The 26,098-nt window shown below is 34.2% G+C and overlaps 4 protein-coding genes and 1 pseudogene across 5 annotated transcripts; 3 read left to right on the top strand and 2 right to left on the bottom strand.

Annotated features, from left to right (window-relative positions):
• Positions 1-383: 383 nt before the first annotated feature.
• LOC110660621 (probable E3 ubiquitin-protein ligase RHB1A) lies at positions 384-4,250 on the bottom strand. Its single transcript, XM_021818963.2, has 5 exons — positions 4,020-4,250; positions 3,240-3,362; positions 2,125-2,497; positions 1,881-1,990; positions 384-1,024 (listed from the first exon to the last, which is right to left on the bottom strand). Exons 2-5 carry the CDS (start codon positions 3,300-3,302, stop codon positions 995-997), a joined length of 576 nt encoding a protein of 191 aa, XP_021674655.2. The 5' UTR covers positions 3,303-3,362; positions 4,020-4,250; the 3' UTR covers positions 384-994.
• Positions 4,251-6,088: 1,838 nt separating this feature from the next.
• Positions 6,089-8,518, top strand: LOC110660595 (pentatricopeptide repeat-containing protein At2g46050, mitochondrial). The gene has a single exon (XM_058141720.1). It carries the CDS (start codon positions 6,571-6,573, stop codon positions 8,194-8,196), a length of 1,626 nt encoding a protein of 541 aa, XP_057997703.1. The 5' UTR covers positions 6,089-6,570; the 3' UTR covers positions 8,197-8,518.
• A 2,056-nt stretch (positions 8,519-10,574) lies between these two features.
• LOC110660620 (calmodulin-binding receptor-like cytoplasmic kinase 2) lies at positions 10,575-13,498 on the top strand. The gene is made up of 6 exons (XM_021818961.2): positions 10,575-10,899; positions 11,389-11,627; positions 11,743-11,911; positions 12,005-12,094; positions 12,216-12,517; positions 12,872-13,498. The coding sequence occupies exons 1-6, from the start codon at positions 10,659-10,661 to the stop codon at positions 13,130-13,132; spliced, it is 1,302 nt and encodes a 433-aa protein (XP_021674653.1). The 5' UTR covers positions 10,575-10,658; the 3' UTR covers positions 13,133-13,498.
• Positions 13,499-14,138: 640 nt separating this feature from the next.
• Positions 14,139-17,201, bottom strand: LOC110660619 (uncharacterized; annotated as a pseudogene).
• Positions 17,202-20,720: 3,519 nt separating this feature from the next.
• LOC110660618 (syntaxin-71) lies at positions 20,721-24,483 on the top strand. Of its 2 annotated transcripts, XM_021818960.2 has the most exons (10): positions 20,721-21,076; positions 21,220-21,345; positions 21,573-21,738; positions 21,851-21,936; positions 22,151-22,219; positions 22,308-22,352; positions 22,781-22,843; positions 22,983-23,059; positions 24,171-24,222; positions 24,353-24,483. In XM_021818960.2, the coding sequence occupies exons 1-9, from the start codon at positions 20,921-20,923 to the stop codon at positions 24,181-24,183; spliced, it is 801 nt and encodes a 266-aa protein (XP_021674652.2). In that variant the 5' UTR covers positions 20,721-20,920; the 3' UTR covers positions 24,184-24,222; positions 24,353-24,483. The 2 variants fall into 2 exon arrangements, with proteins under 2 accessions (XP_021674652.2, XP_021674651.2); XM_021818959.2 differs by having other exon boundaries at positions 24,171-24,483.
• The last annotated feature ends 1,615 nt before the right edge of the window (positions 24,484-26,098 follow it).

Below are 26,098 nucleotides of genomic sequence, written 5' to 3'. Positions count from 1 at the left end.
TTGATAGCAGCTCTCAAAGCTCCATTTGGCTCATTATTTGTACTTGGAAAATGGCTCTGCCCCTTTTCCTGAGCAAGGATATCTACCATTCATGTACACAACTGAAAATATTTCACCGATTCTCCAAGATATACAAACACAAATAGAAGGAGGATGGACGCGGAACTCTGATACAGAGGGAAGGAGGGGTGGGTGTGGAAAAATCTGTGATGGAATAAGAGAGAGACACATCTCATATAAAAGAAACAATGTGCATAGCAATCTCCCAAAATGATTGCTTTTTTTATTTTTTTTTGTTATTTTTAAGTTCTCTTTATACTAAAACAATAACCAACTGGCAAAAGTACAATATTAGAAAGGGGTACAATTCAATGCAGAGTTAATTTGAATGCATATAAACAGTGTATACCTTTTCATTGATCATTACACTTTCCATACAATAATTGGGTTCCCAATTCCGAATCCATTGACTTCTAACAGATTTAATTTACAAAGACTGTGACTGAAAAAAAAAATCCAAATTTAAGCAGCTTACAACAAGCAAATACAAGAGAAAGGGAGCGCAGTTCATTAACACAACATGGAAGGCAGAAATGAACATTTGCTTTATCTTTGTTACATACCTTTGTTTGTGTTAAACTTCCTCTCAGGTTGTTTTTCCTGAGCGCTTCATAACAATGTGGCTACCTGCACTCTGCAGGCCTATTTGAAAACTATCCACCAAGATATTAACAAAGGGGTATGAAGAGGCAACTTGTTTCCATGTTGCGATAAAAATCCATTCCTTTTCTTTTAACCTTCCCAGAAGTAATCACATAAAACTATGATATTTTGAACTTTTCAAACCAACCAAGACCAAACTTAAAACAGTCCCCGTGGGAACTCTACTGACCAGTTGTGAGACAACACTGACATGGGACAGTAGCCCACTAAGTTGGCAAACTTTCAATTGAAACAGCAAATGATTTGCTTCTTGTAAATCATAAAAGAGCTACTAATTGAAGTTATGGTCAAATACCATTTCCTGCAACGTTGAAGAAGCATAATGTAAGTACACCCAGAAAAAAACAATTATGTTCATTCATGTAGCCAGCATCTAGTAAAAAATACAGTTCCCCTACCAGTTACTAGGGGTGAGCACTATTTGATTTGAACCGAATAAACCGAATCGAACCGCCTTAGTTCAGTAATTCAGTTTGATTTTTAAGATAATTCGGTTCGTTTCGATTTTGCATTGTAAGAATTTTGGTTATTGTGATTTGGTTTTGAAGAGAAAAAAATCAGTTGAACAGAACAGCACAGAACCGAATTACTTTATTGATTTTTAAATTGATTTATTTTTATAGGAAATTTATGAATTACATGTAATTATATATATATATATAAACTGTTTAATTTCATTGATTAATGGTTATTAGGTTCAAACCAATGTCAAAATCAGACTAAATAACTTGAAAATCAAGTCTAAATAAAAAATCCATCTAAACTCAAAAACCGATCGATTCAAACCAAACTGAAACGAAATAGAGCAGTTCGGTTTTTCATTCATTTCGGTTCGGTTCGGTTTCTAAAATATAATAATTCGGTTTAGATGATTCGGTTCGGTTCGGTTCGAACCGAATACTCAGCCCTACCAATTACTGATACTGACAAGTACCAATCATTTCACTAGAAAGTAACAGTAATAAGATATTTTCCCCTCATTTTACTTCCACATTTTAAGAAATATCAAAGTGATTTATTAAGAAGAAGAGAAGGAAGTGTTATGAAAAGGGTTATGATAAATAATTATGTTGAGGAAGGCTACAATACATATATAATCTCACATTTATAAAAATTCATCAAACACTGCAGTTAGAGTCATTTTCTAAGAGGCAAACCTGATCACAAATGGGGCAGGTGTCACTCCTTTCCATCCACTCCAGAATGCATGACAGGTGAAAATGATGTTCACATTTGGTCAAAAATCTTGGATTCGGCGTGTCATACTCTGCAGATACAGGCAGACAGGGTTGAACAATTATCTATGAGAAATTAAAATATAAATTCAATGCAGAAACAAAATTTGTTGCCTAATCAGAAAAATAATAGAATGCATCTCCCAAGACACAGACACCATCACACCTTCAAGACAGATGGGACAAGCATCCTCTTCCTCTGTTGCTGAAATGATAGCTTCATTTAATTTTGATATTTCTGGCTTCTTTGGTGAGACGGGAAAAGAACTTGCTAGAGTCTTGCAATCCGGTTCCTCAAGATCCTCACATGTTGCTAAAGTTTCAAAACTACCGCCACTAATTGTTTCTCTAACAGATTCAGAATCTGATGATCGTGGACCTCCCAAAACCACATCATACGGCAAAGGCGCAGGAGGAGACCGGAAAGTATCAGGAGTTGATGTATTCAGATTCAGTTCAGCTAGGAGACCTGCAGCGAATGCAGAGGCTGCACCATTGTGAGATGTTAAGGATTCACGCTCTTCCAAAGCTGGTGGACACTGCAGAAAAGTGTTTAAGATTTCAAGAATGATATTTTGTTGGGCAAATGATTCCCATGAACTCCATTTCACAATAATTAGCCATGTCAGAGATTTCCACTTGTACAATTGGTCAAATCATGTAAAACCATGCCAAACCCTATGTCCCCTCATTAAAAGACTAGTTATGTCCAATTCTGAGGGTTGCAATTCACATCCATCATTCATCGTGATAATACACACACAAGAACGAGACAAAGGGATGAGGAGGGGAAAAAAAGGAAGTATTCAACGAATGGACACAATGGCACGGCATAGCTGGTGCAAGGGCATGAGAAAATAGAAAGCTATAGTTTCAGACTTACATTACGTTAAGAGGTTCATTTTTCATAGAAACCAAATATCATTCGTTTGCAATTTTGAACTCTAATGATAACAAATTGACATCCCAAGTAATGATTATGATCTAAAAACCCTCAATCAGCTATAGACAATTCTGAACTTTCTATGACTTTCTAAACAAAAAATCATACATTCTGTATCCAAATTAGGGAGATTAAGAAAATATTGAAATTAAAAGGGTTTTACATTATTGACTTCCACTTTCCCCAAGTGGCCATTCAACTCCAGTCCAAGCAAGAAACCATGATCATGCAACATAAACATCAGATATTATATATATATGATAGCAAAAGTTGCTCGAGCATTACAAAAGCAAAAAGATAGGGAAGCACAGTGCCAGAGAAGATGAAGATTTACTGACATAGTAATATACAGGTGCTCCATGAAGATGAGGTTTCCTGGAAGAACAACAACAACCTCCCATTCCCTGCAACTATTTCAGTAATTCAGTCGATGGTACCCGCTTCATTGCATAGCTTTCGGTCTGTCAGTGAAGGACAGTCAAAATACAGTGAATTAACACAATCAGAAACATGTGGACAACCATGAAGAATGGCCATAAATTTCAATAACCAATGAACTAAATCCAACCAGAACATATGCCCAGAAAGGAAATTGAGGATATAACAATTGCCAGTTCCACAATGTCTACAATGATACACAGTCCAACAAACTGAACAAGGAAATTTAAGGACTCAACTCAACTACACCTCATTTACAATATAGCTGGAGTCAGACTTTGTGAATCATTGTCCTCCATTCAAGGAAAGTTCGAATTACATTTGAAAGATCTTTGTGGGCTAAGAAAAAACTACACGGATAAATGATCTCAATTCCCATAAATAAAACGAATTAACTTAGAAAAACTCAGCACAAGACAACATATATAAATAGCATGGGTTAACGAAAGCAATGGAGCGCTTAAGCAACAATCAATAGCATACAATTTAGCACTTTCTCTCTATAAGACAATTAATAAAGGTAATTTCACAATTAAATCACGGTAGTTAACACTGCAAATATTCCCGATATCGAGCAGAACAGGTAAAAGGGGAAAAAATTGAAGAAACAAGAAGAATAGCTAGATTTCAATGGAGCTAAAATAAAACGAAATCTATAAAAGGATCACAGATATTAATACCGGTGATAACAGCAAGAGCATCGATCGAATTTTAGTCCCAAAGTGACCAAAAGAAGAGCATAAACCCTAATTTGAGAGAGAGAAGGATAACTGTAGATGAAATTCGAATCGGTGAAAGAAAGAAAAGCGAAAACAGAGAGAGGTTTTGGAGTTTTGCATGTGTTCTTTATGCCCCGTTTGTTGCGTTGTACGCGTCCTCCACTCCACTCATATCCCTCTCATTGGCTGTGAAGGAGTAGATTTTTCAATCCAATTCCATTTATTCGCTTAAAATTAAGTAATATTATTTAAAAAAATATATTTTATTTTTTTATAATTATAAAAGTAATTACTTCAAAAAATATGTTAAGTTAAAAAAATATGATATTTTATAAAAAAAATTAAAAATATATAATTATATTAGTTTATAAAATAGTATAATAAAATATTATTTATCATTATTTTTACATTAATTTAATAATAAAAATATTAATTTACATAATATATATATATAATTATATAATTATATAATTATAAGTATCTTTTAATATTTATAATATAACATCATAGACCAATGAATATTTTAAAATAAAATAATATTTTAATTTTTTGTAATCACTTTTTTCATTTTTAAAATATATTAAAAAAAAATGCTGGAGAGCTCAACAACTTTTTTCACATATATTTCCCTCGCTAATAAAAATTAATAGAATTGTGCTTTACTAACTAGTTCAAGTAAAACTATGTCTCTATGGTTGTTTCATCTTTCTTTTGTTTGGATTGAGTAAAATATAGGGAAAATAAAAGAAAATAAATTTGATTTATTTAAATTTTCTTATTTAGACATTAAATATAAGAGAGAATTAAAAAGAAAGGAAGAGAAAAGAGGAAAAATTTTAATCCAAAATATTTTTTTAAAAATTTATGGGAAATAAAGAAAATGAAGAGAAATAATTATTAAGATACTTAAACATATTTCTATGATATAAATATAAGAAAGAAAATGAATAAATAATAATACTTATACCTAATAAATTTATAACAAATATAAAAATCAACAAACAAATAGTAATAAATATATAATAAATAAATTTATATGTCTCATAATATATAAGATATTTATATAATATACATAATATCATTATTAAGTGGATAATAAGGTTAAGTATTTAAAAGTTAAAGACAAATAAAACATCTCCAACTAACAATGTATTAATAAATATAAAATAAATAAAATCTCATATCTTATAATATAATCTCATACATAATGTCATTATGAAGTGCATAATAAACTTAAATATTAAAAAGTTAGGACAAATAAAATATCTTATGTAATTGTCTAAATATATTAATAGTAAATAAATAAATGTTAATTTGTGATATCTTATAGTGATTTTCACAAGTGTATGTTTATATAGTATCATTGTAATTTAGGATATAATTTCTCCTCTTTGTGATTTGTGCCTTAGCTCCCTCTATGAGCGATCTTGCTCTTCTTCTTTTAACTTAGTATTTTTTTAAAGGGTTAAAGTCTAATTACACCCCTTGGTTATTAAAGAAGTTCAATTTAATTTATTTAAAATTTGTTTATTTAATTTAGTTTATAAATTTCAATTTAAGTTTAATTTAGTTAAAAAATTAATAAAATTAAGAAATTAAGTTTATTAATTTTTTATTTAAATAAAAAATAAAAAAATTTAATACCAAAATTAAGAAATTAAAATTTTTAATTTTTATTTAAATTAAAAAATTAAACTCATAAATTTTAATTTTTAAATTAAATTAAATATAAAATAAAAAATTTAAATTAAATTAAATAAAAAATTAAAAGAAAATAAAATTAAGCTTTGCAATAAATACGAAATACGAAAAGTAAATTAACATTTTTGCCTTTTCTCAAAATTTTGCCGCTTCAGTCTCAGACGAGTTGCGACTCTTATAAAGTCATGACTCTCCTTTATTGACTAAACTCCAAAAACTTTCCTAGAAGATTCTCTACTTCTTTGCTTTGCTTCCGCAATAAATTATATTCCATCCCCACACCTCCATGCACACTTGTTCGTGGCTGTTTTCTTTTAATAAAATCATAAAATATATAATATTATTATTTTATATATTTACTTTACTAAAAGACAAAAAAAAAAAAAAAAATCTCTGTAAGTTCTCTTTCTTTCTTTTATTCAATATGTTTATGGGCAGATGAGAATGTAAAACGATGTAGCACGATATACTTTAAAAAATTCAATTATCTTTCTCCAACCATTGAAGACAACGCCCCCCCAAAACAACGACCCGCCTCTCCAAAACTCTCTCGCTTCTGCTCCTCGCTCGACTCACATCCTCGTTAACTATTACCTAGTCAACCCACTCACGGGATTCTCGCTTGGTATTTACCTTTTGCTCAAAAGCCCTCAAAGGCTTCGCTGAGGCGGGCGTTCTACTAAAAGGAAAGACAGTTCATGCACTTCTAGTGAAGTTAGGACTGTATAATGTACTATCCTTGCAAAATCAGATTTTGAATGGTTATATCAAATGCAAAGTATTCAATGAAGCACATAGATTGTTTGATGAAATGAGTGTAAGAAATGTGGTGACGTGGAATACAGTGATTTGTGGCCTTGTTGATTGTCGTAATAATTACGGGTCAAGTCTCTACGTATGTTTTTCTTATTTGAAGAGAATGCTACTGAATCAGGTAAGTTTGGATCCCATAACGTTGAATGGTTTGCTTCGTGCCTGTCTTGAGTTAAATAACGTTGAGATTGGTGGACAATTGCACTGTTTCATATTGAAATTAGGTTTCGAGTTGAGCTGTTTTGTCAGTAGTGCGCTCGTTGATTTGTACGGGAAATGTGGATTGGTCGAGGATGCAAGGAGAATTTTTGATAAAGTATTGTGTCCAGACTTGGTGTTGTGGAATGTGATGTTGTCTTGCAATGCATTGAATTCCTTGGGAGAAGAGGCTTTCAGAGTATTTAACTTGATGCGACTGGAAAATTTGATAGGGGATGGTTTTACATTTTCTAGTATGCTCAATTCATGTGCGACTTTGGGTTCTTGTGAATTAGGAAGGCAAATTCATGGTCTTATCATCAAGCTGTCTTTTGATTTAGATATTATAGTATCTAGTGGACTTGTTGATATGTATGCAAAGAGTGAAAATATAGAAGATGCTCGGAAGGCTTTTGATGATATGGCTGCTAATAATGTAGTGTCTTGGAATACTATGGTTGTGGCTTACGGGCAGCTTGGAGATGGGAAGGAGGCTATGAAACTTCTAAAGGAAATGTTGCGAGAGGTTTTCACTCCAGATGAACTAACTGTAGCTAGTATCCTTGGTTCATGTAGCAATGCATCAGCAAGTTATGAAATTATGCAAGTTCATGCTTATGTAGTAAAAATGGGATTTCATTCCTTTCTATCAATCGGAAATGCCATGATAAATGCATACGCCAAGTGTGGCAGAACTGCTAGTGCACTGGAATGCTTTAACTCAGTTCCGGAGCCCAATCATGTTACATGGACTTCACTTGTTGGCGCTTATGCATTCAACAGTCTTCCAAAAGATAGCATCGAGATGTTTGAAAAGATGTTATCTACAGGTGTAATGCCAGATAAAATTGCTTTTCTTGGGGTTCTTTCTGCCCGCAGCCATGCAGGATTAATAAAGGAGGGGTTTCGTTACTTTAGCTTAATGATAAAACATTATCAAATTATACCGCATCTAGAGCACTATGGTTGTCTCATTGACCTTCTTGGTCGAGCTGGTTTTTTGGATGAGGCTTTTAGTGTATTGACCTCAATGCCAATTGGACAGAGATCAGACATCTTGGCAGCCTTCATTGGGGCGTGCAAAATCCATCGATATTTAAAATTAGCTAAGTGGGCTGCAGAAAAGCTTTTGGAATTGGAGCCAAACATTCCTGTATATTATGCTCTTATATCTAACATGTATGCCTCTGAGGAGCAGTGGCATGATGTGGCAAGAGTTCGCAAGCTGATGAGAGATAGGTGTGATCACAAAGTTCCAGGTTGTAGCTGGATAGAACTTGGTGGTGCTATTCACACGTTTGTTTCAAGTGATAAGTGCCACCCTCAAGCTTCAGAGGTGTATTGCTTTTTAGGAATATTGCTTGGGCTAATTAGGGATGAACTGCATGCCATGGATGAAAATGTTCTCTATGAGTATGCACCATAATTTCTCTGACTGACCTGATGCCTTGGCTAATTGGCTTGGAAAACGAGCATGCTGAATGGTGACGTCTTGAGATGCAAATATAAGTTTGCCGCTCATCTTAGGTATGTTTACATTTTTCTAGTCTTACGTAACCCGTCCTTTTATATGTTACTGCCAACATAATCTTCTTCTCTTCCATATTGTCTAAGTCGTTCTGTATGATTCAAAGTATTTGTATCCGTCATAATTGATTCTTACAATTTACAACACTGTATACTTCTGAGGGTTTGCAAGTGGAAGCCTTTGAATGCCACAATAAGGGGAATAATGATTTTAAGTTACATTAGGAATTTTATGAATTTTATATGTGTAGTTTCAACTATAGATTGCCAGCTCTCATTCTTACATATGGATTAGCACAACTTGGGGTTATACTTAAATCCTACCTTGTGCCTGAGCATATTAGGTTTCTTTTGATTAACTTGACTTTTTTTTTCCCTCCCTGCTATCGTAAGCCAAGACCAAAAAAAAAAAAGCTAACTCGTAATATCTCTACCATATAAATTAAGAACACTATTTTATGTAAGATAATTATCAACTCATTCAGGGTTTATTAAAAAATACAAAGAACAGAGTCATTTCAGCTTCTCTTCCTTGTCATCATTTGATCTTGAAATTTATATAGAATAGTTCAATTGTGGGCATAAGCCCCATTTTATCTAATCAAGCCTAGCTGGACTGTCCTGTCCCAGATGAAATTTGACTTTCCTTGCCATTAATCAAACCTCAGTCATTTTACACTTAGGACGCTGACTTAGTAATTGTTCATTGAGACCTAATGTGGGTTGCTTGTGAGTCAAATAAGACATGATAATGATAAATTCTTTCTTATATATAGGGTAACTTTCATACTGGAATGTCACTTCATGCATGTTACAAGTGTCTTTCATGTGTCCCTTTTTCTTCGTGCTTTTGGCTCTTAATACATGTTAGGTACATAAATTCAAAATAGAATGACAAGTTCCTTCTACAGTTTTGAAATAGGTTAGAATCTGATTCATTATTACGCATCACTGTTACCAGCCTGAATTAATTCTGATTACACATCTCTGTTTCCTTGAAACTCTGGCAATCTTCAACAAACTGCAGAACTGTCATTCTCCACTCCAACTTTGGTACTAATCATTGTTTATAATTCTGACAATCACCTTCCTAACTGCAGACGCCTGTTGATTTACTTCCAATCAAAGGGATAAATTTTTATTTACTGTGAAGTACACACTATTGTATATTGCTGGTTCTATGTCTATTCTGTCTCTTGTTTGTAGTTCAAATTTTACAAATTGTAAAATGTACGAGAGCTGTGGATGTATTCTTATCAACTGTAACGATGTAGCTGATGCATTCTTTGAAGAAGTTATTGGTTTTGACTTGCTCAAAGCTTATAATTTGAAACTTACGAACAATATTTTTCTTTTTATTTTCTTTTTCCTGTGGATATGGCCATTATTTTTTCGGCTTTTTAGTGTGTAAAATTAGCCTGAAAAACAGAAATGAACGAGGATTCAGATGGTATGGTGCTGTGGCTACTTTGATGAAAACGAGAAATTGATGTCCTGCTTGCATTATTACAAAAAGAATAAAAAAAAAAAGGAACAATTAATCCTGATACCGATTTTTCCCAGTGGATCATTGTTGGAGCCGAGTTTCATAGGTCCTGTACAGTGTTGCGAGAAAACAACTAAAGTTTAATTAAAAATTAATTGAAAATCGATTATGAATTATTTTTGTCATTAATTTTATTTGAAATGTCTGTACTGAACATAAACAAAAATTTTCAAGTGGTGTCACACAATAACCTGTGTGACTATCCATTTTCAAGGTGAGTTGAATGTCACTGTGCGTCTCATTGTGTACATATATTTGCTGGAATTACTAATATAATTTTTTTTTATATATATATATTTAACGTGAATATAATAAAACATACAAGTAATTTGTTGTATGTTGGTCTACTATTGAATAGATAATTTACATTTCTTCTCTGATTAGTTATAAATAAATATATAAATTTTTATTACATAGGAAAAATGTTATAATAATATTTTATAAAATATATATTTTTAATAGTTTTAGATATTGAAGAATTTTTTTTTATCAAAAATTAAATTAGAAGAATATTATTATAATATGAAAGTACCAACATTTATTTTGGTTTTATTTTTTAAATGTTAATATTTTTTTTTTTGTACTAATAACGACCTAAAAAAGTTGACTTTGAAAATAATCCATAAAATAATGGGTGCCGATTAGCGGTAATAACGTCAACGGCGCACGCTAGCCTCACCCACTGTTGAACAATCAAAGTATCTCAATAACTATATGTCCTCTTCTCTTCTGCCCGCCATCCAAACTTACAACTACCCGCCAATACGAAATCACATTCTCTCCTCTCTCTCTCTCTCTCTCTCTCTCTGCTATTAATGAAAAGTTCTCAGTCCGTATACGGTTGCCGGAACGCACGGTCCAGCGCACGGTCAACGCACGACCGCTTCTATTACTCACCGAGCTCCTCATACTCTGATGCCTCCACCGTCAGGAAGCGGAATTCGCTGGCAGTCGCTGCAAAATCGGTGGCCGGATTGTTCGTGACCTGCTTTACACCACCCGAGACGATCAACTCCGAGAATTTCGGAGAATCTGAAGAGTTCAAACCTCCCTCTGGTAAATTCTGGTTTATTTGAAAATTAGTGTCTGACAACTTGAGTGTTTATTGGTTGACTGGACGTGCGCTTCTTCTTCTTCTTCTTTTTGGTTTTGGATCTTAGTAGTTGAGTAGGCTAGTTTCTGTTTGGTAGCTGAGAAAAACAGACAAATGGAAACAAATGAGATATTTGAGTTTTAAATTAGTCTGTAGTCATTTAAAACTTGATCGAAGACAGATTTTTTGAAATTTTTTATTTTGTCGTTATTTTGGACTATCATATAGCATGCATTATAATTATAATAGAAAAGATTTTTTTTCCCCTCTTCCAACCTTCTCTCTGCAATCAATCTGATGAATCTGTTAGAAGCCAGCTATCTGAACCTTGAGAAATTTCTGAGTCATGTTACAAATTTTTTTAGTTACCTGCGAACTATCCATTAATGATTTTAAAGCAACCGTCATTCATATAATAATTACACGAGTATACCCTATATTTGCGTTATCAGTCTTTTCCGATGCAACGGGATCGAGCAGAGACAGAAGACGAACTTCAGGTATCTATGGCAGTCCTCAGAATTCAACTCATGGAAGAGAGCCTGGGAGTGTAAAATTCACCATGGAAGAAATCTACAAAGCTACAAGGAACTTTTCCCCATCCTTCAAGATTGGACAAGGTGGCTTTGGGACTGTATACAAGGGGAGACTTCAAGATGGAACCCTTGTTGCAATCAAGCGTGCCAAGAAGGTTGTTTTTTGGGGTGAAAGTTACCAAAATTTCATTTTTTGTTTGTCTCAAACTACAGAGCTTAAGACGCTGTTTTAATGGGTTTTATCAAATGTTCCATTACCTTTCTTTGCAGAGTGTACACGATAAACATTTGGGTGTAGAATTTAAGAGTGAGATTCGGACGCTAGCACAAGTGGAGCACTTGAATCTAGTAAAGTTCTATGGGTTTTTGCAACAAGAAGAAGAAAGAATTGTCGTCATGGAGTACGTTCCTAATGGAACGCTCAGAGAACACTTGGATTGTGAGTTATTTTTATGTGACATTATTCCTGTTCCTTTGTCTTAACTGTGTATATGATCTTAATCCAATTAACTTGAGAAGCAAATTAATGAAGGCGTGCATGGAAACGTTCTTGATCTTGCTGTGCGCCTAGATATTGCAATTGATGTGGCTCATGCAGTCACCTATCTACACACGTATACAGGTTTTCTTTTGATGGAACCCAGCTAGTTCACTTCTATGAAATTAGAGCTATGCTCTTCTGTGAGGCTTATAGAAATTGTCGTATGAGATATAATTGGATTAATTGTTTACTTTCCTTGTAGATCACCCGATTATTCACAGGGATATAAAGTCTTCCAACATTCTGCTCACTGAAAATTTTAGAGCCAAGGTAACTGATTTCGGTTTTGCTAGATTGGCAGCTGACACTGATTCAGGTGCCACCCACGTCTCCACTCAAGTGAAAGGAACTGCTGGCTACTTGGATCCAGAATACCTGAAGACGTATCAACTTACTGAGAAGAGTGATGTCTATTCATTTGGTGTGTTACTCGTTGAACTAGTAACTGGTAGGCGGCCTATTGAACCAAAAAGGGAACTCAAGGAGCGGCTAACTGCAAGATGGGTACGATATTCTTTACCTTCTCATTTTGCATAATTTTGTAAACAGGTAAATGTCCGCTTATACAGTTATCTAGGGAGTGGTAATTATAAAATCACGTCGTCCATTTGTAAACTATTAAATTTACCTTCTGTGGTGAACTGGTAATTTTAAAATTACATTTCTACAGTTATCTAGGGAGTGACAATGGCCACCATAGATGACGCTATGTAGAATCTATGCGAGATATTCTCAAGTCGTCCATTTGTTTTCCAATTTTACTGGAAGGAGCCAAAAATCTTGAGTGATAAATAAGATTTTTTTTTTCTTTAATTGAGTTCTCTCTGTTGTGAATTGGGTTGATATGAATGAACACAGGCCATGAAGAAGTTTGCTGAGGATGATTCAATTGCAATCTTGGACCCAAGGCTGGAACGTACTGCAGTAACTAACTTGCTCATTGAGAAGATTCTTGAATTAGCCTTACAGTGTTTGGCCCCAGGCAGACAAGGCCGGCCAGCCATGAGGAAATGTGCAGAGATTCTATGGGGTATTCGTAAGGAATGCAAAGAACTATCAGCTTCGGAGTTCCGTTCACTTTCCTCAAATTCATGGAGCTCCTCAGTGAGGGAAGAATAAGCGAACGGCTAAATGAGATCTAGAATCCAAATTGCAAATTGTGAATTTAAGCTTAACGGGCAGAAATGAAAGCCAAAAGCCAGATGCTTCTTAAGAGATACAACTGATTTGATACTAGTTGTGGGGGTTCAGGACAGAAAGGAGCTAAAAATTTTCCATTCTGTACGCAACGATGGCAGCTTTGATAGGATTCTACTAGTTGCAAGATCATAGATGGGAATATGGTCAAGAAATTGGGTTATATATAGAAATTTTATTTTGAGTGGAGAAGTTCCTTGCTTCTACCTGATTCTGTGTTCATTAAATATTCATCTTTGATACTTTTTCCCGTCATCTTGTACAGCATCAAGTGAAATGCGGCTTGCACTTCTGCCTCTTGAACTAAAATATATATATATATATATATGTGTGTGTGCGCGTGTATTTCCTTTTTTTCTTTTCCTTTTGTGTTTGTGAACTGTCGAAGTTTCTCCTATACGTGATCTGTACGTGGTGTTTGGCTATGATAATTTCTGAAATTGGTGAAGCAAAGAAACTGGACAGAAATTAATATTCAACACAGAAAAGAAAAGAAAAGTGAGAATCGTTTATGAATCAGGAGCCAATAAGGCTAATTCCAATTCAACACAAATTATAGGACGACTACGGAGAATTTACAAGGAAGTGTACCTGGCCCCACAGCCGAAGCTGCAATACTAATCCCCTTTCCAAGCTTAAAGCTGGACTAGAATAGACAACAGAATTCCCCTCCAAATCTGAAGCAACAATCTTCTTAACCCTTCTAGAATAGACTTTCCAGGTTTTCCAGCTAGGCCTCTGCTTTGGGCTTTGGCCCATTATCCCATCAATCACAAACTCCTCTCATTGGTTGTTAGGTAAACCAGTCTCATACTGATAAAACAACTAAGTGACCATTTGCTGTAGGAAGTTTAGAAAGTGATACAGCAATGATATCCTGAAGGAAGACCAGAAATATTGTAATGAACCTCACCAGAGATACCTATTATTCACCCAAAAATTAACAGAAAAATTCACTGCCAGTAGTTTGAAAACATTGTCAATCCAATCAGAGAAAATGGATAGTGTTGCCTTCTGCCAAAGAGCCCAATACGCAGGAAGCGGAGCTGCAGCATTTGATGCAATAAGAGCAAACGATTGTTGTATGCGCCCTAGATCAGTTTTCAGCTACTGAGTTAGCTAAAAACCACTATAATGCATGCTATCATGTCTTGACATTCATTTCACATGCAATTTAAAAGAAGAACCAGTGTAGATAATCTTCTTGTAAAAGCCTCGCCTCATGAACTTCAGTGAGTGCAAGGAGAAACACATAACCATTATTGGGCCAACTGGGACTTCCATATTACCAATTTCATTCACAAGTCAATTGTTTGTTGATTTTAAGATCATTGTTTTCCAAGGTGTGAGGTGCAACCTTGTAAACCACAAATTGGTCCATCTGATTACAGCCTTATCAACCATACAGAGAAACAGAGGGCAAGCTAAATATGTCCCAGGATATGTTTTGTGGCAAACAGAGAGAAAGAACAATATGTGCCGCAATGTGATACAATTTTGACGCTACGGTCAAAACCTCCATGAGTTCAATCACAAGTGCAAAAGCTGAAAAGGCCAAAAAAAAAAAAAAAAAAGAGCACAGTAACGGGAATCATTAACACAAAGAACATATGTTGTCTGGAATCTAAACTACTACATCAAGGGCATCCAAATTACATCAACTACAACTAGGCAAAGTCATTTGTCAAGAGATGAAAGCTTTAATGAGTTTAGCAACCCATTCCTCTCCTTTTTTCCTCCCTTTTTTTTTGTGTGTGTGGGAGAAGAGGAAAAGGGGGAGGGGGGGGTTGGTGGGAGAGGGTTCCTGGGGAGAAGGAAGTGAAGCAGAGGAACCCGACTGCCTAGTGCTTACACTATTAAGGGAAGTACTCAACCACCAGGATACCAGACTAACAAACAAAGACAAAGTGAAATGGCAGTGTCAAGACCTGTATGATGTCAACCCACTGGCATCCAGAGGTACTTTGCACTCCCCATGAGAGGAACATCTACTTGGGCATCTCTCAACTGAAACAGACATGATAATTTGGTCATTTGAAATAATATTGGTGGTATCCTCAATCCAAAAGTCCAAGTTCCCTCTTGAACACATAGGATGTAAAAATCAACCTTTTCTTCAGTTGAATTATACAGCAAGAACAATGCAGAACCATCACTGCTTCTTGTCATGTTTGCATAATAATAATCCCAATTGTCAAGAGATGGGGATCCACCAACTCTAGCATATATTTCATAATTTATCTTTGTATCTGATGTTAGTTGGATGTGGATGTTTCCTCCAGCTGCACAACAAGGAATGTTCAAGAGAAAGTAAGTCCAAGAATATCTGAATCTCCACCATAAAAGCCATTGCTTGAAAGAGGCTCAAGAGGAAAATTAGCCGAATTTGGAGACACTTTTCCACTGACTGGCAAATAATAGGATTGAAAAGGGGAGGAATCTCTCCTGAGAATGTCTGCAGACAACCAGTCTCAGATTATAAATGAAACTATTCATGTGCATAACTTCAAGCATTAATAGAACAAAATGCTATAAAACAATAGCTCTATATTAAGTGAATTTTAAAGCAAGAAAACTATCAACATCAGAATCCCCAGCCACCGAGTCAATTTACCTATTCTGACATACATAACAATGCTTCCAATGCAAACTCCCTAACAAAACCTTGATCTGATTTAGATAAAAGGAAAAATAAAATGTAGATCAAATTTATTTTAACACAACTTTTGACACCTGTGCTGCTTTACTATTATAATCTTGACAACCACCGACCATAATTTCTTTGGCTGGAGTTGAACTTGGGTCTAAATAAACTTAAAACATCCCAAAAATGCATTTCCTACACACCCCAGCAAAAAGGTCACTACAGGATCCCATGGTGGAACGCATACCCTTCATGTTCCAAATAATCAAACTTATATGTAGGAAAAAAAATTGTTTTATATTTTTATCCTATGGTTAAAATACAATTATCTTTTCCATTAATAAGTCAGTCTCAAAACACTATTTCAATTCAGAGATTGAGGTCTATTTCTAAGATACTATACAAGCAAATGCCCATTGAATAAAAATCTCTTCACCATATCATTTGACATGATCAATTTAAGCAAAAACATAACTCTTTTCAATTCAATGCTTCAGGTCTATTTCTAAGCTACCATACAAGTGAATGCATGTTGAATAAAAATCTCTTCACTATATCATTTGATATGATCATTTAAGCAAAACCAGAAATCTTCAAATAAAGAATTAAACAACATAGTAGAGATTTGCACATCGATTACCAACTTAGTGTTTCATAATCAAGAAGCAGCGCACACATATTCCTTGACACCTTACCTCAAGTAAGGTATCTTTCTGAGGTACAATTCAATCCAGCCTTCCCCAATGGGCATTGGACCGCTTGCCATGTAATAGAATAGCAAACTTATATGTTACTATTCTAACTCCCACTGACTTCCTTTGAAAGAGCAGGTAGAATAGCAATAAACCAACGTCCAACTTTTGGTGAGTAAATAACCCAAGGGGCTTTATTTATGTCACCAGAATAATCATGTAGTGCTGTTGAAGGCATTGCACAATGCAGTACATGATAAGTTAAATTAGTTCCACTAGCTTTAAAAGTGTTATTTGACAGGGCTGTACTGAGACTGGCATTTAGCGCCAAAATTGTAAATTGCTTCATTACTCCCAAATCTCCAGTGAATAAACTTTAACTTCACCTTCTCCATGGCATGAAGTCTCGAAATTTTTGTAAGAAACCATGTTTTCAATTGTTTGGAAGTTAGCATCAGAAATGTTTTTCTGTAGGATTATAGCTTTCAGATATATAACATGAAAGTGGGTCAATTGTCTGATTGCAGTACTGGCCCCACATTGTTGAGGTTGTACATCCTTCCACACTGACATTGGCACTAAAAGAGCACACTGGGCTGCAGATAATATGCAATGCCAGAAGATTTACCGTAATTTCAATTTTTGAATAATAATATTATTCAAGAATTCTGGAATCAAACCTCTCATTGAATGGGAGAAAGGAAGTAAAATTTAAAGAGCTGCAGAAAAATAAAACCAACAGGATGTCTTTTACCACACTGTAAAATATAGCTATACCTATATAGATGCAATGTTCATTATACGAAAAAAATCACAATTATGCACCTGAGCTGCTATTATCCAAGTATTAAATTAAAGCACAAATTCTAGGGCTTCTGAAAATTTCTGCCGCTTTACATACTACTCTGCTATTTCCTTTAAGTGGCAATGAGAAGAAGCCTTCATTCTTCCTGTTGTGAACAACCAAATAAGAATTTTAGCCAATCCAGTACTAATCTCATGAATGAGCTTTCCATGTTACTAATAATTCTTTGGTGAACAACTACAGCTATTACACTAAAGTTAGTGCCCCTTATGCTCGCTCACTATACTCCTCCAAGTCAAACAATTATGTGGACAAGCTACTTAAGCATAAGAAGTACATTGAAATCATAGACTTGAATGAAAGAAGACATCAAACAACTATTACTCATTAAGAACTAGTTTTAATGAATGTTACCATTTTTTATTGTGTCCTTGTAGGTAATGTTACCATTTTTTATTGCGTCCTTGTAGGTCCAATGCAATTGAAGAGACCAAGATACCGAACTCCAGGAGACATCTGAAAAACCAAACTTGTAAGTTGAGCTATGTTAATTGTTATCAACCATATGCATAATATATAATAAATTAATAAAAGATAAAGAAACCATGAAAGGCACTTATGACATAAACCATGCTCTGATAATACAACCGTTCTAACAATCTAAACCTGCCTCCCAAAGAATAAATGAAAAGAACAAAGTGCCTGTAAACAATGACAAACCAAACTGTTCATATGGATAAACATACCTACACTTAGAAAGATAAGGTGAGCTTCAAGATTTGGCACTTGCAAACAAATTTTAAGCCTATCACAACTAGAAAAATATTCAACAAACCTGTTCATTTGTCAACTCCACCATTATTTTTTACTACATTGGATAGCACTAAACATTGCAAGGACCGTGTAGTGCTCCGAATGATGCATTTGGTAGAGGACCTAAAACCGCAACAGTGAGATCTCTTTTAGTCATTATTTGATTTGCTTGAAATAAAGAAACTGAATATAGGTGAATCAAAATCCACAATTGATTCAGATCAAATGTAGAAGCAAGACAAAAGAAAGCTGCAGATAAATGGAGTGGGAGTCTGAGAACTTCATATCTAACAGACTAACACTGTCATGAAGAACTCAGCAAGCACAGAAAAATCAGGATCTATGGAGCTCTTATTGCAAGTTTTTATTTTATTTTATTTTTTTTAAAAAGAATAGTTCATGAGAACAAAAAATAATAATATGAATAAATCATATTGCCTTTACATAATTCCAGAATAGAACTGTTTAGGAAATCTGGCAGAGGTGGGCTGCCATCTCTGAAGCAGATCATAGGCGGTGTGCTCTTAGGAAACTTTGATATGCGTTTAGCATCCTGTGAAAATCTTGAACCACAAGCTAATGGGAGAGCAAGAAAATGGCTACAATCAAAATTTGAAAGTCCACAATGTGCAATTTCATAAAATATATGGAGGCAATATTTACAATCAACAACGCACTTCAAAAAAGAAATTAACCACATCCACATGAACAGTGGTACACCTCCAATTTATATCTAAAATAGGGTTATAAAAGCAGAAGTAATATTTTGACGTGAATGGAATTGACATTAAATTAAAATTAAAAAAAAAAACCTCAGTTTCAGGTATTAACAATCACATAATGGCAATTGACTGAAAATCCTTGAATACTTCTTTTTAATTACACATGCTCACTTACAAGGTCCACATCGAACTCCACTGCTGAGGAAAAAGAAGAGAACAGGGGGGCAATCAACTGAAACAAGGCATAACATGAGAACCCTTATATATTGGCATTGCACAATTAATCATTTAGATGTTTACAGCTAAAATTTTGAATTAATGAAAGAAAAAGAAAAATCAGTAATTCAGCTGTTCCACTAATTCAGGAATTCGATGAATTGCTTGAAACAACATCAATTAACCATATCAAGTTACTCAGATCACCACAAACACCAAAACGCAGAACAATAGTAAAGATAGTTTAACTCATTTTAATGAGTTCCAATTTGAAAAGTAAACATTAAAGAAAATAAATTTGTCCACCAAAAAACAAAAAGGAAACAAGTTTATGGTCAAAATATTAACATTGACCAAGGAGATCTGATACTAACAGACCTTAGTTCAAAAATAATACTTAAATTATATACACCCGAACAACTAGCAAAAACAGGCAATCACTGTTCAATTCATTAGGGAAAATTCTCGATAGAAGTTAAAACTTTGACAACGACCCATCATTCACTGCAGCCTGTCGTCCTTGAAAAACCAAAAATAGACTGAATGAATTAAATGAACTGAAGGGGGGTGTTGTTTCATTTGACGCACCTCGGATATAACGCAAATCATAAGGCTTGACTTCAGAGTTAGGGTTCCTAAAGCTCGAAACAGTGAATGCATTGGAAGGACCCGGGTCGTTTATTGAAAGAGAGTGGACGAGAGGCACGAAAAGAGCGCGAACAGACTTATAATCGTACAAAAACAAGAACACAGAATCGAATTATCTGCCATTTCTCCATTTTTAAGATATCCATTTTTAAGATTATTATTTCTAGTTACGAGTCCTTCATAATTTAGCATGGGAAACTGGGTAACCTGTGTTGTGCGAAGCTAGTTGCTGGAGACTAGGACACAACCACAAGCGGATGCGAAGCTTGTTCAACACGCCTTTGGCAACGTGAAGCTTTGCGTTGTGTTGTGAATACTGCAAAGTTGAAAAGGCGTGTGGACGTATTATGTGTTTGGTAAGGGAAGACGTGGAAAAGAAAAAAAAGTAAATCGTTTTCTCTGTGGTGTTTGGATGGCAGGAAAATGAAAGATAAGTAAAATCAGTTTTAGATTGACATGAGATGATTAAGTGTCCATTTGTGTGCTTGAGAATACGACACCTCAGCTGTGTGTTTTTTTGTTTTTTTTGGAAGCTCAGTTGTCTCTCTAAGCAGGAAAAGAAAGGCTTTTAAGAGGATCTGATATTCTAACTTGTTGGTCTGCGACTGCTCGTTAATAGATTGCGTGAGTAGCTGTTTCACAGTCCTTTCTCCTTTTTGTTTAAACGACTGGTCGTTTTCATTCCAATGAAGGGAGGTGTCCATAACAGCAACGACACTGTTCAACGAATGCAAATCTTATGCGAAAAACGTGTCAACAATCGAAAGGCAATCACAAGAAATTAAGACTGTTTACCTTTGAGCTTGAGGGGTTTAAAGGTTTATTATTAAATATATTAAAAATATTAAAAAATAATAATTCTTTTTTTATAAATATTTCTCTTTATAATATAAAAAATAAACTTTACATAGTTATAATATATATATATATATATATATAATAATACAATGTAACAGCAGTGTCAAATAGGCCCAAACTTGTAGACGTAACCACTAAAAGGTTGCCTTTTCTCTCTCATTGGTCATTCCAACTTCAAAGTGCACTCGCGGTCTCTACTTGGTGTAACCGTCCGTTGTTGTCTTTCTCTCCGTCTCTCTCTTGCTCTCTGTCTTCCAGTTACTTGAAACAACTCGCAGAGTCAAAAAGAAGTTTTCAGGTAATTAAGAGAAGATGACGGTGATCGATTTGATAACTAGAGTCGAAGCTATTTGCAAGAAATATGAAAAGTATGATGTTGATAAGCAAAAGGACCTCAACGTCGCCGGCGATGATGCTTTCGCCCGCCTTTACTGTGTCATCGAGGTTGACCTTGATGCTGCTCTTCAAGTAATTAACTTTCTCTCCCATTTTTGTGATACTCTTTTATTTTCTCTGGTTTTTGTTAACTTTGAAAGGAAATGGTTTTTTTTTTTTTTTTTTTTTTGGGGGGGGGGGGGGGGGGGGGGGGTTAACCGGGGAAAATTTTATAGAAATCTGAGTCGGCTGCAACGGAGAAGAATAGGGCTACGGTTATTGCTGTGAACGTGGAGATTCGGAGAACCAAAGCTCGATTGCTCGAGGAACTCCCCAAATTGCAAAGACTCGCTTTTAAAAAGGTCTGCTCCTTCAACTATTTTTTTCTTTTTACCTTGCAACAGTTCGTTTTAGCATTTGGCGCTAATTTAGCTTCGCTTACTCTTTTAAAAAGGGGAGAAAAAGGTTTAAATAAAAATACTTCACACACATATGTACAAAAGAAGCAGCAGCAGCCGCAGCTTATCTGGTCCTGAAATTTACTCTATTTTATTCGTCTTATGCCGATTTAACATTAACGAGTGTGTAGGTCAAAGGGCTTTCAAAAGAAGAGCTTGAGGCTCGTAGTGATTTAGTTTATACACTCAAAGACAGGATTGAAGCGATCCCACATGGAAGTACTAGCACAGCAAAACAAACCAGTGATTGGGCTCCTTCAACCTCTCATAAGGGAATCAAAATTGACTCAACATATGGTTGTTTATCAACTGTATTCAATTTGATTCTTGATTATTTTTGTTAGCTTAATTTTTGTGGATAGGATATTCGTGATGATGAATCTTCAATGGTTTTCTTAATTTTTATCAGATGGTAGATTTGATAGTGAATATTTCCAACAAACTGAAGAGTCAGACCGGTTTGGGCAGGAATATGAAATGCGTAGAATGAAACAGGCAAGTATTTTGTGCTTTTGTTCGTTCCATCAACGGCAATAGAGTATGTTTTGCTGCTAGAATTTGTAAGCTTACTATGTTAGCACGCAAGTTATTGGTCTAGCTTTATTGTGGTAGAAACCAGAGAGTTGGTGGAATGCCATTGTAGTTAGAATGAATTTTTACTGGTTTATCTCAATTGAACATCACATGTAAAATATATGATTTCGTGCAGGATCAAGGTTTAGAAGTCATAGAAGAAGGATTGGACACTCTGAAAAACATGGCCCATGACATGAATGAGGTTTGAGGGGTGTAGCTTGATACATAGACTTGTAACAGAAAAATGCTTTGCTTGTTTTCTATTATGATGCTGCAAATTTTATCTGCAGGAGTTGGACAGGCAAGCGCCACTGATGGATGAAATAGATGAAAAGGTAATCCCGTGCCCTTTTTTATTTTCCTCTCTTGTTGTTTGTTTTCTTCATTATGTTACAGAACTTGAGCATATCCTGTAAACGAGCTAGCTTCTAGGTTTAGGGATGCAATATGATGAATACATTCTGATCTGAAAATCTGCTGGTTCAGCAGAGAGAGAGTTGGGGCCAATGAGGAAGGGGAAAGGGAAATAAAATAAAAGAAGAGAAAGATTACCATGCGTACTATTAGTGATGTTTTGACTGTGAATTTCTGTCAGAGTAGTGATTTTATATGGGATGTGTAAATTAGTAATTTTCATGATGTGAAGACATGCATGTTAGTGATTGCAAAATGCCCTTCGTTTATTTATTCATCAATTTTAACCTTCCAAGTCAAAGGGCTTTTCATTACCAAATTAAGTGGATTTGTTCTGACATTCGTGCAGATGGACAGGGCAACCTCAGACCTGAAAAGTACTAATGTGAGACTTAAGGATACTGTCAACCAGGTAATGCATCTGCTATTAATATAAACATTGTAAGTTCTTTCAATATTAGTTCAGTATTTGCCGACTCCTTACCCCTTGTTCTTGTATATTCTCTCTTTTTTCATTTGTTTGATATGATTCCCCCTTTTTATATTTTCAGCTGAGATCCAGTCGCAACTTTTGCATTGACATCATCCTCCTCTGTATAATTTTGGGCATCGCTGCTTATCTATACAAGTGAGTTTATTTTCAGAATAGATGTTGAACTTCTTTATATCACCTGTGAAATTCGTTCTTGGAATATTGAGTATTTGTTTTCATCAAGTAGAAAAGTAGGGATAGTGTATGTTTCTGATACCATAAAAATTCTAGAAACACCAGAGAAATGACGAAAAAGATATTCTTCTGTCTTTATTTACTGAATGTAAGCTTTGTTTATATACAGCTGGAAGGGAACTAAAAAACTAACTACTTTCATAACTAACCCCTTAAACAATATATATAGCAATCAGATCATCCAATGCTGAACTGTTGGAAACTTAGCCATTTTTTAAAACAAGTTTAATTAGGAGATCTGTCTTCTAAGTGAGTCAATGCAGTGCAAGAAAATCCTCATTGTTAGAATGGTAGTTTCAAATGTCATAGATCTAATCTCACTGTTGCTATCATCAATAGCATTATAAATATCTTGGTTCCTGTGTTTTCATTATGTTTTCAACAGCTTATTCCGTTGTTTATTATCTAACAGAGTGTATTTCTTTCATCTACTTTTCCCTATGTGATGATGATCTCGAACAAAATAATTAAATTTTTTATTAAATTATTTTGAAGTAGAAATCATCCTTCACAATTATTCTTGCCCTGTATCCGTCCAGTAATATACAAACCTTAAAAGAAAAGAAAATTGAAAGAAAAGGATTAAGAAGGTTTTTTATTCAATTAGAATGGGTTCCAAAGGAAAATAAATTAGTAAATTAAATAACAGAATCACCGAGCATTCCACAAGATGATTCCACATATGTGATGCATGAAAATTAAGATATACAGCTATAAAATTTTTGACTTACATCTGAGTTGTAAGCTAGGTCTTGACTTACCTGTGATGTAAGCTCCATGGGTGCACTATGTTTGGCTCTGCTGCTTGTTTACCATCTCTTTGTATGTATTTAATGAAATCAACTAAACTGACTCGATCCCAAATTTATTGGCTGCTTTACAAGAAGAATCCTTTTCCTCCTATTGGTGAAACGAAATCACACTTTGCCCTTCAATTGTTAATTAAATTATTGGGTGACGACGTTCGATTATCACATCCACATGTTTTGTCATCTTTGCTTCTCTATTGCAGTGTGTTGAAGTGAAGTATTCCGGCTGCCACTTCCAAGACCGCTAATTTACTGGTATGGACAGACTTCTGCGGCTATAGAATTTTATTTGCAAATTACAACAGTTTCTGTGCTTGGTGTAAAATTACGAGTCTTTATATACATTTTGTAATCTAATTGTTCTAAGCATCTGCAAATCCCGTAGGAACCATTCTCATGTTAATAGGGTCCCACTTCGTCAAGTTATGGCTCCATCCTGTTTTCTTGAAGTTGGGATAAATAATTCTCGATTCTCATGCTCAACAAGAACTCAATTCCAGGTCAAGGGTATCAAAATATCTGATCTTTTATTGCTTTTTTTTTTTTTCTTGAAGTACATTCTGCACTTGTGAATGAGCAAAGTTGGAAATGATTGGAAAATCAGGACAAATTCGCTTTATATTCTGATCTTTTATTAGATTTTTTTTTTCTTGAAGTACATTCTCTACTCAAATGCGTGACACGCGGCGTCCGGGCGCTAAATTTAGCACTAGACAGTAATCGTACTAGTGTCATCTGATTGGGGGCCACGCGCTTATTATGAGCGTGCATATTAATGTTAATTTTATGTATGTATATGTATTTTTTTTTTTTTTTGTCGGTTTATGTATTATTTTTATAAGCTGGGACGAAAGGGGGAAAAAAAAAAAAAGTTGCAAAAGGTACATGGAAGTCGTGCGTTTTAGATGAATCCTTTGTCTCCCCGACATCCCAATCCAGCACGCTGTTCTGAGATTTATAGTAGAGTTTTTATCTTCACATTTAATTTGGAAGATATCAAAATAATTGAAATAGACTTGTGATGAACATTAAGAAGGCAAGAAAAACATGTGCTTATTTTTTCAGTCTACCGAATATAGTTGAATTGAAGAAATGTTTATCCTCAGTAATAATAATAATAATAATAATAATAATAATAATGTTTTAATGTATTTACATACAGATCATTATTCCATCTGCTAAACACCCGTCTAATATATATATATATATATATATATATATATATATAAGCTTAAAAAAAAGATTTGACAATTCAATTAGGTAGCTAATGCTTCGTTTGGATTAAATTTCTAATTAAACTATTAAGTTTTTATAGGGTTTATATTTAATTAATTATCAATTAATTAATCAAATTATTTAATGATTAATTATTCGATTATAATGTAGGAAATTATTTATAATTTTTCATCACATCCTAATATGATTTTTTGTTAAATTTGAAATTAGATTCTTTAAGATATTATTTATTTGTATGAGTTATAATTTTTGTTTTTCTGATAGTAATAATAATAATAATAATGGATTACCACTTATCATATATTGATAGCAAATCTTATTAATTTTAAAGAATTAGTGTAATTAAAAAAAAATGAAGTGAATTTACTTTCTATTTCATTAATTAGGATTAAAATCTTAATTTTACAATACTCATAATAACTTGAAATGGAAATCCTTTTCCATCCTCATCTGTCTCGTCATTCTTCCTCCTCTCTCTTTTTCTACCCTTTTAAATCTCTCTCTTCAGATTGGGATTTTTTATTATTATTTTTGTTGTTTTTAATTTTTTTAATAAACTATTAATTTTTATATCCTTTTAAAATAAATTTAGATTTATCTTTGTAGATCTCCTTGATATTAAAGTCTTGTCATTATGGGAGTATTATTTTGGCGAGATTTTATTATTTGTTTCTTGTTGTCTATGATGATGAGTTTTTTTTAATAGTTTGAAATATAGTATGAATTTTTTACTCCTTTTAATTGAAGACATTATATTTTTAAGTATATATATATAATGATCTTAATTTTTCTACAAACCATAATAATGATAGCAAGTACTTGAACAAAGAAATACTATAAAAAGTTTCCTTAATCAATTAAAATAAAAAAAAGAAACTTATTACTATCCAAAAAA

Source organism: Hevea brasiliensis, chromosome 2 (assembly GCF_030052815.1).
Source record: "Hevea brasiliensis isolate MT/VB/25A 57/8 chromosome 2, ASM3005281v1, whole genome shotgun sequence".
NCBI classification, from domain to species: Eukaryota; Viridiplantae; Streptophyta; class Magnoliopsida; order Malpighiales; family Euphorbiaceae; genus Hevea; species Hevea brasiliensis.
Note: the sequence above shows the minus strand (reverse complement) of the source record. Positions and strands in the feature narration are given on the sequence as shown.